This window comes from Dreissena polymorpha, chromosome 3 (genome assembly GCF_020536995.1).
Source record: "Dreissena polymorpha isolate Duluth1 chromosome 3, UMN_Dpol_1.0, whole genome shotgun sequence".
In the NCBI taxonomy this organism is placed as follows: Eukaryota; Metazoa; Mollusca; class Bivalvia; order Myida; family Dreissenidae; genus Dreissena; species Dreissena polymorpha.
Window position 1 is genome coordinate 8,065,901 of NC_068357.1, and position 14,893 is coordinate 8,080,793.

Below are 14,893 nucleotides of genomic sequence, written 5' to 3' on the forward strand. Positions count from 1 at the left end.
GGCTTAAGTTATACTGTCAAGCACTCGAATATTCGAGCGCGCTGTCCTCTGACAGCTCTTGTGTTGTTTTCCATGCTAGTTTTGTTGAAAGCAGATTTTGCATGTACACATTTTAAAAATTTGACTAATTAATTGACATAAAAATATTTAAAGCCCACCAGTTTACATACTAAATTTAAAAGGAAAGACTTAACATTAACTTGCACCTAAAAAGAGTAATTATCCACAAAAGTAGCTTGATTTTAGATGTACCTTGTCATTTGCTTAAAATACCCACCCAACTTGCCCTCTTGCAAAGAACTAGGACATGTACCAATTGTTTTGTCTGAGGAGGGATTATATTTATCATCATAAGATATTGTTAGCGACTTCTTGATGATTTATTGATAATAACCCAAATTCAGCAGGTATAATTGGCAGTTGAAGCCTAATATCAGTGGTCAATTATATATCATATTTCTGATGTATTGGGTTTCTCTGAATTTTATGAAGGTGTATGACAGTTTCTTTGCTTGGAATTTCTGTGATCTCTTTGGAGCTTATTGTTTAACTTCATATTTGGAATGTACAGCATTTATATTTGTTATAACATAAATATTACATAATTCCACACAGTCTTGTTTCTATTTTTTGCCTATCCATTATTTCATTGACTGACATTGCTGTTTTTGCCATTCATGAAATTCTGGCTGCTTGACTGATGGGTCACACTATGCTAATTGATGACAGCAAAGGGGTCTTGCTTGTCTTATGTTCAAAGCATAGTGTTCTCATTATGGAAAGTGTTTTGATAAGCAACTATCAAAATACAAGCATAGAACTAATGATTACATCCTTCCAAGCATTCTGAGGGAGAATACCAGGCATTCTTATATTAATTATATCCCTGCTAAAGTTAAATTTTGAGATTAGTTAATCATTTTGCTGTTTTTTTTAATACTGCTTTGAGGAGAGATGAAAACTGGTAGATGGATAATTATTGTGCAATTTGTGTGCATGATACATAATGTTTAAGCTCTGAAAATCATCTTCAGCTGTTGACAAAGAAACTGTATACATTGTCTTAATTTGTTAACTAAAATTATTGACCATTGAGTTATAATTGGTCAAACATTACTTATATATGGTAAAGCAAAGAGTTGATTTGTTGACATTACCATTGTTCATAATAATTTATGTATTTGGTAATCTAGACGATTATTTTTTTTTTATACATATTTAATGACAATTTCATCTCTCAAAGTTTCCACTGTCTTGCTTGCATTATACTGTACCCCCATAACACATAAAATAAAGATACTGGTAATGGGATTAAAGAGATTGAAAAACAAGCTTGGCAGTCTGTTCTCACTGGAGTGAACAATGACAGAATGATTTCTGTATGAAATCAACAAATGTCAGCTAGCCTATTAAATGTTCTTCAAAAGCTAGATAAGTGAGCACAATAAAGATAGGAAAGGTGAATGAAATGCCTGATAATTAATGAGATATTGAAGACTGTTGCAGACTTTTTGTCTACCTTCCACAGATAACAGGAAGAATGCAAGGAAGCCAATCAGTCTACAATTGAGGCTATAGGCTTTGTGATAGCATTTAAAGTTTGAACCTGTTGGATAGAGAGAACAATGGGTTGTTAAAGACAAGTACATAATGCAAAAAAAATGCTGAATTGGAGTTCAAATGGTGTATTTTGTTAGTATTTGAATTAATTTCTGTATTGGTTTAAGTTCATGGCTCTATTTTCTACATGTAAATTTTATAGTTTAATTTATTGAAAGTATGAAAATGTAACAAATAATAACCCATTTAAACATAATGTTTTCATAGTTATAAATGCTTGCAGATAGGCTTAAATTGTACCTTTCCGCTCAAATTTTACATGTAGGTTTATTTGCAAGTGTTGCTGTTGGCCTAAATGTATGCCTGTGGGCAAAACCTGAGTGCCTGTTGGCTTATTTTTTAACTTGTACTTTTTCATATTTACTATTGAACCAAATTGAATATTAAATAACTCTGCATTTGGTATCTCAACTGGTTTAAGCTCTAATCTTGATACCACTTGATTGTGTTTGGCACCAGTTACCATTGACAACACCAGATTATCAGGAGCACTTGTAAACCTCTTGTGTGCATCTTGTTCATCTTCCCAATGTCCCACACAGGAAGTGCCTGCTGATTGGATTAATAGCTGGTTAGGTATAACTCAAAGAAGCTAAATATGTCATCATCAGATCAGGGGATTCAGTGGGTCAAATCAGGTGAACAAGCACTAATACTGAGTACAGTATTGATTTTGAAGTGGTGTTAAGAACTATTGAAGAGGGTCACAGATAAATTGCAGGATTGTTAAGTATAAGTGACATTTAAGGTACTGAATCAATAGTACTTAGCATTGATGATAAGGTTTTCATATAGTGTTAGATCTCTTTGAGTTTGAGTTTGATCACATCATGTGATGTTACAATTTGCTAATTGATATTGATTAAGTGATAACAATTTGCGAACGATAGTGTATCTGAAAATTGAAATCTAATATTTGCAGAAAATGGAGTTCACATCAATGGGTGAACTAAACAATTTAAATAATACATATTATGGTTATATTGTAACTATTAAGGATGAAACCTTTTTGAACAAATACAACACACCTGATACTATTTATTTCATATTTATTTATTAGATCATTATCCTTATTTTTGCAGACGGAACTGTCTCAGACGCTACAATCCCTCTCTGAAAAGGCCAAGACAGAGACAGAGTTTATACAGAAGTTGAAGGCCATGACAGAACGAATACCGGTATGGCAACCTGCAATATTTTATAGACCTGGACCCTTGAATAGCAAATCATTCTTTATTATTAAATGTCATGAGAGTTTTGGGTTATTAATTCTTTAATATCATGACCAATAGCATAATCAACAACACAAAGCTCATTATTTGAAGACGTAAAACATGCATCAAAGTGTTTATAAGGAATCAATATGTAAAACAAAAAAACTTAAATTGAACTTAAATCATAGTTTCTTTTCAAGCAAGGTTATTGTGTCTAACTTCTTAATTGAGTTATCTTAATTTGCCATGTATGCTGTCATCCTACTGAATGATAATTTACTTCAACCTATCATTTCAATATCTGTTTAGACCTTAAATTAACCTCATTTAATGGGCAAAATGCATTAAATGCAGTTGATACTAAAATCGAGCCCTTTTATCTGAAGACACTTGTTTAAAAGTAGACATATTTGGAAAAATCCACCTATGCAATTTTTAGCTCGACTATTATATATGAAATATATATAGTGGAGCAATCCTACTCACCCCGGCATTAGCGTTAGCGTGCAAATGTTAAAGTTTGCGTACCACCCCAAATATTTCCTAAGTCCCTTGACATATTGCTTTCCTTTCATATTTTGCATACTTCTTTACCAACATGACCCCAATCTATAAGCAAGAGCAGACAACTGTATCGAGCATTTTGACAGAATTATGGCCCCTTTTATACTTAGATAATTGAACATTTGGTTAAATTTTGTGTTTTGGTCCATTTTACTCCTAAAGTATCATAGCTATTGCTTTTAAGACTTGGAAAACTCGCTAACTATCGTAAGGGGACTGTACAGGGCAAGTTGCATAACTCTGGTTGGCTTTTTAACAGAATTATGGCCCTTTTTTGTCTTTGTAACTTTGAATATTTTGTTAAATTTTGTGTTTAGATCCACTTTACTTCTAAAGAATCAATGCTATTGCTTTCAAACTTCAAATACTTTCTTACTACACTGCAACTCCAATATATCGCGGTTGAAGGGGTCCAAAGATCGCGACCGTGATATATCCGGCGCGCGATATAAATTGTCAGTTTATGTATGCATGTATATGTATACATTAGCATCATTATGCAATCTCAAAACACGCTATTTACCAACCTTATTCAAGTTTGTGTTATATCCATATGTCATTAATTGGTATAACACAAAACATTATTCCATGTGAGTATTTTCAAATGCGTTTAATTAAATTTTTAATCCGAAAAACATTGCCGCGTTTTATTGTTAAAGAAAGCATGCACAAATTAGACCCATGTACAAAATGACGTCATTCATTTCTCATGAAAAGCATGCCCAGCATGGGGTTTAATAGTAGAGCATTGTGACTAACTGATCTATATTGTATACTGTATCTAACGCACACAGATTGTTGAGATAGGTCAGTATTGACTTGTGACATTTACTGTTATAATTGTGTACACCTTCATGTGTGCACTGGTGCGTTTCGGCAGTTCAAAGCAAATTCAATAGAGAATTCTAACACCCGAAATGACCTGTCATGTTTGACAAATGGGTCTTTTGTTTATCGCAGTACACAGGTGTTAATGTGATGTACAATGTAAGCAAACAATCTGGTCAAAACTGGATTTTGACTGTTGGATTAAAGTTGGTGAAAAAAAGGGAAACATACTTGCTTGAAACGGATTTTAATAGGGCTGTCACGATTCACCGGTATACCGGTATATCGCGGTGCATGTCGTGAAAAAAATCGCACCGCGGTACGGCGTTGCCGCACCGGTTTTTTAAATAGTATTATATTAGCACAGATATAAATACATTACATAATTATTTTGATATAGATATCGTTTTGAAAACTGTAGAAGTGATTCAAAAGGGCTAAATAAATAATCCGTTAATATCCAGGTCAAGCAAGCGCTTCCACTGGTAGATGTTTAATTTTCACGTTTAAAATACGGCGATGTATGGGTCCGTACCTTTTTTGGCATTTGGGACAGATTTCCTTTGCAAATCAGTTCATAATTATCCAAAAGATGTTTACTCTATTTCTTATTTTCTTTCTTTAGTATATCGATCGTTCAAAGCATGGCACTTCCTAATCATGTTATCTAAAGATTATGAATAAGTCGAGGAAGAGTCAGAACGCTAAGGATTTTCAATACTGGGCCTGCTGACTCCGCATTTTAAACATGCCCTTGAAGCGTTCGATTTACACAGATTGTAGTCACAGCTATTGTAAACAACATGGCGGACATTTTAGAAAAAGACGCGAATAACAATAACAATAACAATGACTACTTCTATCAAGTTAATTACAGTTTCTGCTACAGTTTCTAGTCATTCTATGATACCAGTGTTTTCTGATTATTGAGTTCCATAAAGTTTGTAAAACTTGTTATTCTGCTGTTTTCTTCACAGATACATATTCTGTAAAATATCGCGGTACGTACCGCGATACAGTGTTGCCGTACCACGATATACCGCGGTACGCTCACGGCGTATCGTGACAGCCCTAGATTTTAATGCATCAAATTCTCAGATAAAAACATTTTATTTAAGGATTATGCTCGTCAGATTTTTGGGAGCCATAGACGATTCGCGATATATTGGACAACGCGATATAACGGACCGTGATATATTGGAGTTGCAGTGTATCATGATGTTACTGTACCTGGCAAGTTGAATTTGACCTTGACCTTTGAATGACCTTGACTCTCAAGGTCAAATTAATAAATTTTGCTTAAATTGCCATAACTTCTTTATTTATGATCGCATTTGATTCATACTTTGACAAAACAACACTTACCTCACATACCACAATGGACTCCACCCAAACCATCCCCCACGCCCCACCCCAGAATCCCCCCCCCCCCCCAAAAAAAATATTTTTTTATTTTTTTTGAAATAATTTATCATCTATTAAATGACACCCACATTATACCTACCTCTCCATGATGGCTTACGTTATACTGTGAAGCACTCGTATAGTCGAGCGCGCTGTCCTCTGACAGCTATTGTTGAAATATTTGATCATGCATATTGAAGGGCTAGGAAACATGGAATGTGAAAAAATGATGGGTAATTGGACCCCAATATCAGCTGACTAAAGAGAATGATTTATCATATATATGAGCTGTGTTCTGTGAAAAGGGGGTTTAATTACATGTGTGTAAAGTGTCGTCCAAGATTAGCCTGTGCAGTCCGCACAGGCTAATCCGGAACGGCACTTTCCACATTTATGATATTTTCTGTTAAAAGAAAGTATCTTTTAAGCAAAAATCCAATTTGTGCGGAAAGTGTGTCCCTGATTAGCCTGTGCAGACTGCATAGGCTTATCAGCTTATGAGGATGACTCTTTACGCACAAGCATTAAACCTCCTTTTTACAGAGCACGACTCATATGTTTGATGAAAGTGACAATAATTGGCTCCTGAACAGCACATTATTGTCTCTTGTATCTTCATCTGTTTATGGTGAGCTATGATCAACTTGGTGGGGCCAATCAGGGGCTTATCAGTTATAGTCTTTGACTGCAGTGGCAGTTGATACAATCTAAATGTGCTGTATATACACACTGGTGCAGATCTTATCCGGTGTGATGGCCATGTATCCTTCTATTGACAGTAATATAGTTGTATTTATATCTTAAATAGCAATATGGATGCTTTCAGGAATGTTTGCTTCTTTCCTGTATGAATGCTTTTGTTTCAAGGAATGACAATTTAAAAAGATTACATAGTGTATCTTATTCACACTGTCAGTTGTAATGGGATAGCCCAAATTATGCAAATGCTGGATAAAATAAACTATTTTAGAAGGCATTAACCAAAAAGCACTTTATACAGGATGAAATGGATAAGTGCAGATTTAGTTTCCAATCATTGAAATTGCCAAACCACAAATTGATACTATCATAAGTAACAAGATTGTAACCATAGATTGCATCCAGAATTTCAAATCTGGGTTATCATTAAATGTGTCCCTATTTACCTCAATATGTGAAAGAGGACTGTAGGAAAACAGTAAACATGCTGTAAACTGTTCAACTGCGCTGACAAATGAACTCATTGTATTGCTTGTTACTTTATGATTATAATGTCTGGACTGAACACTTTGTAGTGTAGCCAGTGCATTCAAAAATACCACTGGGTGAGTGTGTTAATAGTTTAATTACCATTGATTAAATGTTTTGCATGTAAACAAATGGCGCCAGGATTATTGACTGGTATACTGTAATTAGAAGCTGTCGATCTCTGGATTGAGTAATCAAGATACAATAAAAACATTGACACTCTGTAAACAAATCTGCCACAGGGTTGCCCAAGGGTTAAATAGAAGGCAATATGCATGTTTGCCTGGAAATATGATAAATGTTCAATTGATACCCATGATTAACTGATTCTTAGATGCCTTAAAAATGATGGGTGGTCTTAATGCAAGCATAATTGCTGGAAGAAAAAATCCACAACATTCAAGCCTAGTGATATTACCAATACATTTTAAGGATCTAAATTAGCAGATGTTTTTAAAGGAAGTATCTAACAAATATTGTGCATTTGGGACACATTAATTAATTAATTGTTTAACGTTTCTTTGTTATCATATGTAGCATGCATCCTAGATGTCAAAGTTTCAGTTAGATAAGTATGTTTCCCTTAGAAGAAGTGGGGATGAATATGTTAATATTGCTTCGGTCCATTACCTGGTAGGTCCGTAGGACCGTGATCCTTTCGTTTTTTATTTCCACGCGATATAAAGAGAGAGCTATGACCTAAACCAAAGCAAATTGGTAATTTAAATCAAGAAATTTGTTTCTTCATGATATCGAGATAATTATTTAACTCCGATCATTGGAAGTCATATGTTTGTTGCTGGGTAGGAAGTAATAATGCATATTGATTTAGAATTGAAAAGTCAAGGTCACAAGGGCTTGTTAGAGGATATTCGTTGTCATATAATACCTTTGGCCTACAATTATACAAAATTAACTTGTGGCTACTTGTGACTTGTGTGGAAGTCCCTATATAAATTGAGGTCAAAGGTCAAGGTAACAGTGGCTTGTCAGTGTTTTTTTATGGCAGTTTCGGGGCCGATATTCGGCCCCATTCCCCTCAAAAAAGAGTATATATTTTTCCCCCATTTTGTAAAAAAAATCCCATCCAGAAGTGAAAAAAAAATATTTTTTTTTTTTTTTTTTTTTTTAGAAAGAACTGTCTCATAATCATGATAAATATATCTCAAATTTATTTCATAAACAACTAACAAAGTATATAGCTATAATTTATATTATTTTGAATTATTATAAAGAGTTGTATTAAATAGTTTTTCCCAAATCAGTGGACTTTTCACATTAATTGCATTTTTTTCCCAAAATGGCAAAGAAAAGGCCTGATGTATCTATATTGTGTCAATATTTGTTGATAAAATCATTCCAATTTGGTCCATTTTATTGATAAAAAATGCTCAAATTTTCCATTTTATCGATTTGAAAGATCCAAATAAAACTCAAAATGGCAAAGAAAATTGAGACAGTGCATGAAGGCTGAACTGTCTGAAACTTAAATGTTGAAAAAATCATTGATATATATTTTAATTTTAAGAAAAAGGACATTCAGCTGTGAATATTATATTCATACAAACATGTGTATTAATATAATAAATATCATAACATATAAACAAGTGCATTTTTAATTTTCCCCTTTTCCTAAAAACAACACATTTTTTCCCCTTTCGACGGGCCCCGCCACCATTCCCCTATAAGTGAAAAAAAACACTGCTTGTATCTTTATTTTTGCACAATATCTAGAGAATTCAAAAGATGTTATAAATAAGTATCTGGTTAGTCTTGGCAAAGGATGAACCCTAGTGATTTTCATATGGAAATCTAAGTTTGAAGTCACAGGTATGACTTCCTCAGTTATCGGAGGTATACATGTTTTACAAACATCTATTGTTTTTCCGTAAATGTACAAAAAAGGTGTACAGTTTGACTTAACTTTGTTTTTTTCTCTCTGATTTTATGTCTTTCAGCTAATTGAGCTTTTTAATAATTTATTACCTGGTATGCTGGATTTTCAGCCCAACTGTGTGGATTTTGAAGCCCTAGTCGTAGCGCAGTGTGATTCCCTCATTGACGCCATCCAACAACGCAAGCAAGAGTTACTAGACTTCGTGAGCGCTGAGCGCGACATGAAGGTGAAAATCCTGAAGGATCAGGCCCATGCGTGCACCAGTCACCTTCAGAAAACCACCAGTCTGCTGTACTTCTGCATTGAGGTGCTGAAAGAGTCGGATCCTGCATCATTTTTACAGGTAAACCACAGTCACTTTTACAGGGAAATCACAATAATTTTTTTCAGGTAATTCGCAAACACAGGAATATCATAATCATATTTACAAGAAAATCACATTCATGTTTTGATTGTAAATCGCAATCACTTTTACAGAAAAAATCAAATTAATTAATATTATTAATCATGATTTTATAATACAGATAAACAAGATCATACAATCACATTAAATTAATATATAATTATGTAATACATTATTTAAAAAAAATAAAATATAAATTGAAGGACTTTTTTTATCACATTCTCAGCTACCCCTGAAAAAATTTGTTCTAGAAATCGGACCTGTTCTGGAACTGTTCTAGAACATCAAGAACAGTTCTGGAACGCTCCATATTTGTGTTCTAGAACATATGTTCTAGAATTGTTCCAGAACAGTTTTCTAGAATAATTCCAGAACATTTGTGGAACATGGCTTAGTTCTGAAACTGTTCCAATAATAGTGAACAACATTTTTAGAACTTTTCAAGGACAAAATAAGTTCAAAAAATTTCTGAAAATATTCTAAAATGTAGTTCTAGAACAAGTTTAGAACTCTTTAAGAACCAGTAAGTTCTACAAAAGTTCTTATGGGGAATAAGAACACATATAGAACAGGTCTAGAACCTGAAGGTCTACAATAGTTCTACATATTACCTCCCTCTAGTTAGGGGAATTTCCTCCCTTTAAAATGTTCTTTCATATATTAATTATACTTATTGTTTATACATAATATTGATGTCAACAATATTATGCTTTTTTTTAATTCTGTAACTATTTGAAGTATATTGTTGTAGCTAAATAAAGTTGATCTATTTTCTTATATAAACTTTATTTAATAATATTAAGGCAATCAGGTTAATCCTGATTAATAGTTCACTTGGAACTATGTGTAGAACAGTTCTGAAGGTTTGCTTCAGATAAGTCTGGAACAAACATTCTAGAACAGTTCTGAAAATGTCCTTGAACAGTTCTAGGACACTGACTAGAACTGTTCTGTAACCATACCAAAAATGTTCTAGAAGTGTTAAGGAACAGTTGTTGAATGTGAAATGAGAATAATTTATAGAACAATTATTCTAAAACAGTTCTGGAAATGTATACAAGAACAATTCTGGAATAGTTTTAGAACAATGGTTCAATAATTGTTCTAGAACAAACCTTCAGAACTGTTTTAGAACTATTTGTTCTACAAATTATTCTCATTTAACGTTCAACAACTGTTCTAGATCATTCTAGACCATTTTAAGGATGATTCCAGAACACTTCTAGTCATTTGTTCTAGTACAAATCTAGAAATTGTATAGAACAGTTCTTAAATGATTCGCAGGGGCTGGGCTTTAATATACTTAATTTGGAACAGCGACGCTACTTGTTGATATTCTTATCAGTTTTTGGAGAGCACTTTTAAAATTACTGGAAATAACATCTCAATTAAGGGAGTATGCATTAAAATTATCAAAGTTATCAAAAATTCATCTAAAGTGTGTCACAGTTAGTTTATTGCCAAAATGAATATTATTCTTAAAAAGGTGTTAAGATTTTTACACCTGATTAACATTTGGAAATGTTTCTCTGATAACCACAATATAATGGATTAATGGTAAAGTGTAATGCATCTTTTAAAATGAAATTCTATTAGTTATTATCGGTAGAAGAAGCGGTCCCTGATATTTTATATGTTTGATAACTCACTTTTTTTCAGCTTTAATAACATGGAATGTGTGGATGATATTAAGATAATTGGGACATTATGATGAACGGTTTTATAACATAAGTTGAAAATTATTAAGTTGGATGTGATTTCAAGTACCAAATTGTTTCACCACTTATGTTCTATCATGAGCATTCAAAGGGTATAATTGTGGTCAGCTACATTTTTATTGTGTTCGTATAATTGCATCCAGTACCTAGTTTGTTGCATTATGTATGCAACAATATATAATATTACTTATAGAGACAGTAGGACCTCAGCCATAAAATTTGCCACAAACAACAATTGTTTGAGAAAGAGTCCTTTGCTATGCATTTCCCTTTTTCTGGATGGAAATGTGGGCCTGTGGATCAGATTTCAATTGATATACAGTTATCTTTGCTGTATTCACTCATTCAACTAGCTAACTGTACTGAAGAATGTTTACATGCTTGTTGGTGAGATACATTGGTGTCATGCTCTTCATGCTTTACTGACAACAGCTCTGTCAAAGACTATGAGAAGCAATGCTGCATGAGCTTTGAAACATGCTCAAACAATACAGTCCTATTGCTCTACCTGTTTCATTTGTAGACACAAAAAGGTTTGAACAGATTGACCCTTTGTTCATAGTTAGTACATTAACCTGTATAATGAGGCCTAGGAAAGTAATGGAATACATTATCTATGCTGACAGTGGGTAGTTAGACATTGGTCCTGCCCCTGGGAAATGAGGGCTGTCTCACATGGTGCCAAGAAGTCTGGGAGGGTGGGGTATACATGATACCCAGGGGTAAGGGAATGGAACATTCAGGTTATTAAATTGTGTTCATTGCAGTGGCAAAAATTGCATTCTTTTAAGAATATTTAATGATATTACATGATATTGCAATATTTTTTTTTCAAATGAAACAGAATTATCGTAATTGTCAGGGCTTTTTTTCCTGTTTTTGCTAAGCGGCGGCCTGCCCCCCCCCAAACTGTTCAAAATTGTGAAAAAATAATGAGGTGCAAACTGTTAAAAATTGTAAATAAAAATAGTCCAAACTTTCTAAAATTTTGAAAATTTGAGTCACGAACCTCTTGAAATTGTGAACATTTGAGTCACAAATTTCCCCAAATTTGTGAAAAACGGCCATTCTCTCAGAACGAAAAAAAGCCCTGGTTGTGTAATGGCAGTGTTCTTGAGATGATTTAAAAAATGCCTAATCCAGGGTAGAAATCAAGTTAGGCCTAATCCAGGGTAGAAATCAAGTTAGGCCTAATCCAGGGTAGATATCAAGTTAGTTAACACAATGCCTAATCCAGGGTAGAAATCAAGTTAGTTAACACAATGCCTAATCCAGGGTAGAAATCAAGTTAGTTAACACAATTTGGTTGAATGTTTAATTATCAGAAGTTCTTGGAACAGAAATGAAATTAAAGGATTGAACATGAATTAAAAAAGAAGAAGAAAATGATGATGTTTTAGTAGTATTGGGAAATGTGACTTGACCCTTAAGCTGCCAAATAGGATTTAAAAAAACTGATCAGTGATTGATTACTGTTGTTGCTCTGGGCCATGTCTGCAAGAGTCATCAAGTTGGAAATGCTTGCTGCATCACACCCAAAAGTCCCATGTGGCATATGATAGCAACACCCTAGCTGCCTCACCCCTTGCGGGACCAATTGTAAGATGTGGTTGCTGCATGTGCTGTGCTGAATGAAGCAGGAATCAATCTGCATAAGTAATTAAGGGACCTGTTAGGGGTCACATGCAGCCCTTTGCCCCAGGGGTTGGCCATGTCTGTTTGTATTGACACATGTTCCCAAGTTGAGGGTAGTGTCAGGGTTAATAAGAAAAGTCATTTGTTATATCTATTTTGTACCAGACATAGTTAATTGCACAAACTATTTCTTCTATCACTAACATGTTAATAGACATAGTTAATTGCACAAACTATTTCTTCTATCACTTACATGTTTTGGGATTATTGATACTCTCATGAAGGATTGTTGATGTAATCAACCCTTTACCACTTAGAAACATATTTTGACACATTTGTTGTCCCTTAAAGTTAAATTTAATTAAAGACCTTTCTTAAAGTTTTAAAGGCTTATTTCCAACCTTTAGATACTGATGAGCAGCAAACAGCATAAAACCTGAACAGACTGCGAGTTACTCGCAGGCTGTTCTGGTTTTATGCTGTTTGCTCATAGCCATTTTCACTAAGCTTCTTAGTGGGAAAGGGTTAACTGGTGTTTAGTGTAAAATAATCTTTGTCTGTCCCTTAATTGTAACATGAACTTTTTTGTCTTTCGCAATAACATTCCGCATATTTTATTGATTGATAATTCAATTAGCTTTTAATTTTGGGTATCTCTTTAAAAGCAGAGCTAAGTAGGTTAAGAATGCATGAAAATTCTCGAACAGAATCATAAAATAGTTTCCTTATGTCTAATTTGATACAGTTTATTTTCCTTGAATGACGTGCATATCACATTATTAGAAAACATTCTTGGTAATGATAAATGGCAGATTCCGATGTTGAAAGCTAGATCTCATAAGTTGACTTAATTTATTTTGGAAGCCTCGCAAATAATGCAGCATACTTTGATTGATTAAAACTGCCAAGTTTTGTGTAAAATCTTGTCACCTATATCATTAGGGTGAGACATTTATGGACCATATTTTTTGGCAAAAGATGGTTTTAGGTGCTTTTTAGTAGCTTTGCAAAGATAATCTTCTGGAAACTTGCAGACTGGCGAAAAAAAATTAGGGTAAAATGAAGCATTTAAAAAACTTGATATAAATAAATAAAATGATGGAATTTGGCTAAAATGCAGACAGTAACTTACTACTCTTATGTACATGAATTAGCAAAAATCTAAAAGATTTTGTATTGGAAATTAAAATGGATAAAGATTTTTATGAAACATACACCACATTTCAAGGTATCAATTGGTGGTTCATAGATTATTAAGGTTTTTCCTTTTCCTAAGCATATTGTTTATGACAAAATGAACTGATACATGTATAGTAACATTTGTTTGTAACAAAGGGTAGATCTACTAATCATTGAAAAAAAATGCAGGCATGTTTTTAAAATCGGATATTGATCCATCAAATCGATTCATCAGCTGTAAATGAACCAGTGCCATTTGTTCATGGTCATTTTTGCTGATATTTTAATATTGACAGATACAATTTAAACATGTTTTTTAATTTTTTGCTCAGTCATTGATGATTTAAATTACTAATGTTTTTAAGTGGGTGGTCCATTTAACATGTTGAAGATTTGAATTATAATGCATTTTCTTGAACAGTTGATATTGTTTATGTCAAAGTATACCGTAAATTCGCGAATATAATACGCCCTCGTGTTTAATACGCACCCCCAACTTTGGTCCAAATTTTTTGGTAAAAATTCAAAATCCGAGTAAAATACGCACTAAAAAATTCAGTGTCCGAAATCGGCCATGACACTGTCATTTCCGAAAAAAATGTATTCACACTTGTTAAAATAAAATTTCAGATTGAAGATTCCTGTTTAAAGTGATCGCTGTCATTTGTTCTCCCACATGTTAAATGTCTTTATATATTTTCTCCATTAAGTTTATTTGAACGTATTATTTTAAACAATAACGACATTTAGAGCAATACCGGTAATTATTGACCATATCGGCAAGCTATTGCATTCCCAGTACACATTACGTTCGACAGTGTTTACACCCGCTCTAATTTTCGCGCGCTTTTAGACAAAGACTTGACAGGAAAATACATGAGAAATAGATTTGCTAGCGTAAGCGTCGGGTAAGCAACAAAATGGGGAAAATATATTTTTGTGTTGTGAAAATAGCAAACCAATTTGGCGTTATCACACATCTGTTTCACAGTGCTACCCCGGTATATTGATCGCGATGTGTTATCGGGCCGTTGTCATGACAGTTGCATAATAAATATCTGTCTATCTGTCTAGATCGGGACCCTTTTTGTCAACACCTCGAATACACGGGTCCCGCTGACAAAGGCCCTTCTCAGCACCTTTACCGATAACACATGGGCCACCTGCTGACACCCGGGTCAAGCAGTCAGCAAAAGAAAGAAAC

The 14,893-nt window shown here is 33.8% G+C and overlaps 1 protein-coding gene across 5 annotated transcripts in view; it reads left to right on the forward strand.

The window, feature by feature from the left end:
• LOC127872865 (E3 ubiquitin-protein ligase TRIM9-like) overlaps nucleotides 1–14,893 on the forward strand; it is a 110,593-nt gene that overhangs the window by 52,814 nt on the left and 42,886 nt on the right. For 3 of the 5 annotated variants that reach the window (XM_052416321.1, XM_052416322.1, XM_052416320.1), the window contains exons 2-3: nucleotides 2,703–2,798; nucleotides 8,864–9,097. In XM_052416321.1, the coding sequence (XP_052272281.1) occupies nucleotides 2,703–2,798; nucleotides 8,864–9,097 (330 nt within the window). Of the gene's footprint in view, nucleotides 1–1,566; nucleotides 1,693–2,702; nucleotides 2,799–6,799; nucleotides 6,935–8,863; nucleotides 9,098–14,893 lie in introns of those variants that run through there. The other 2 variants (XM_052416323.1, XM_052416325.1) reach the window with 2 other exon arrangements.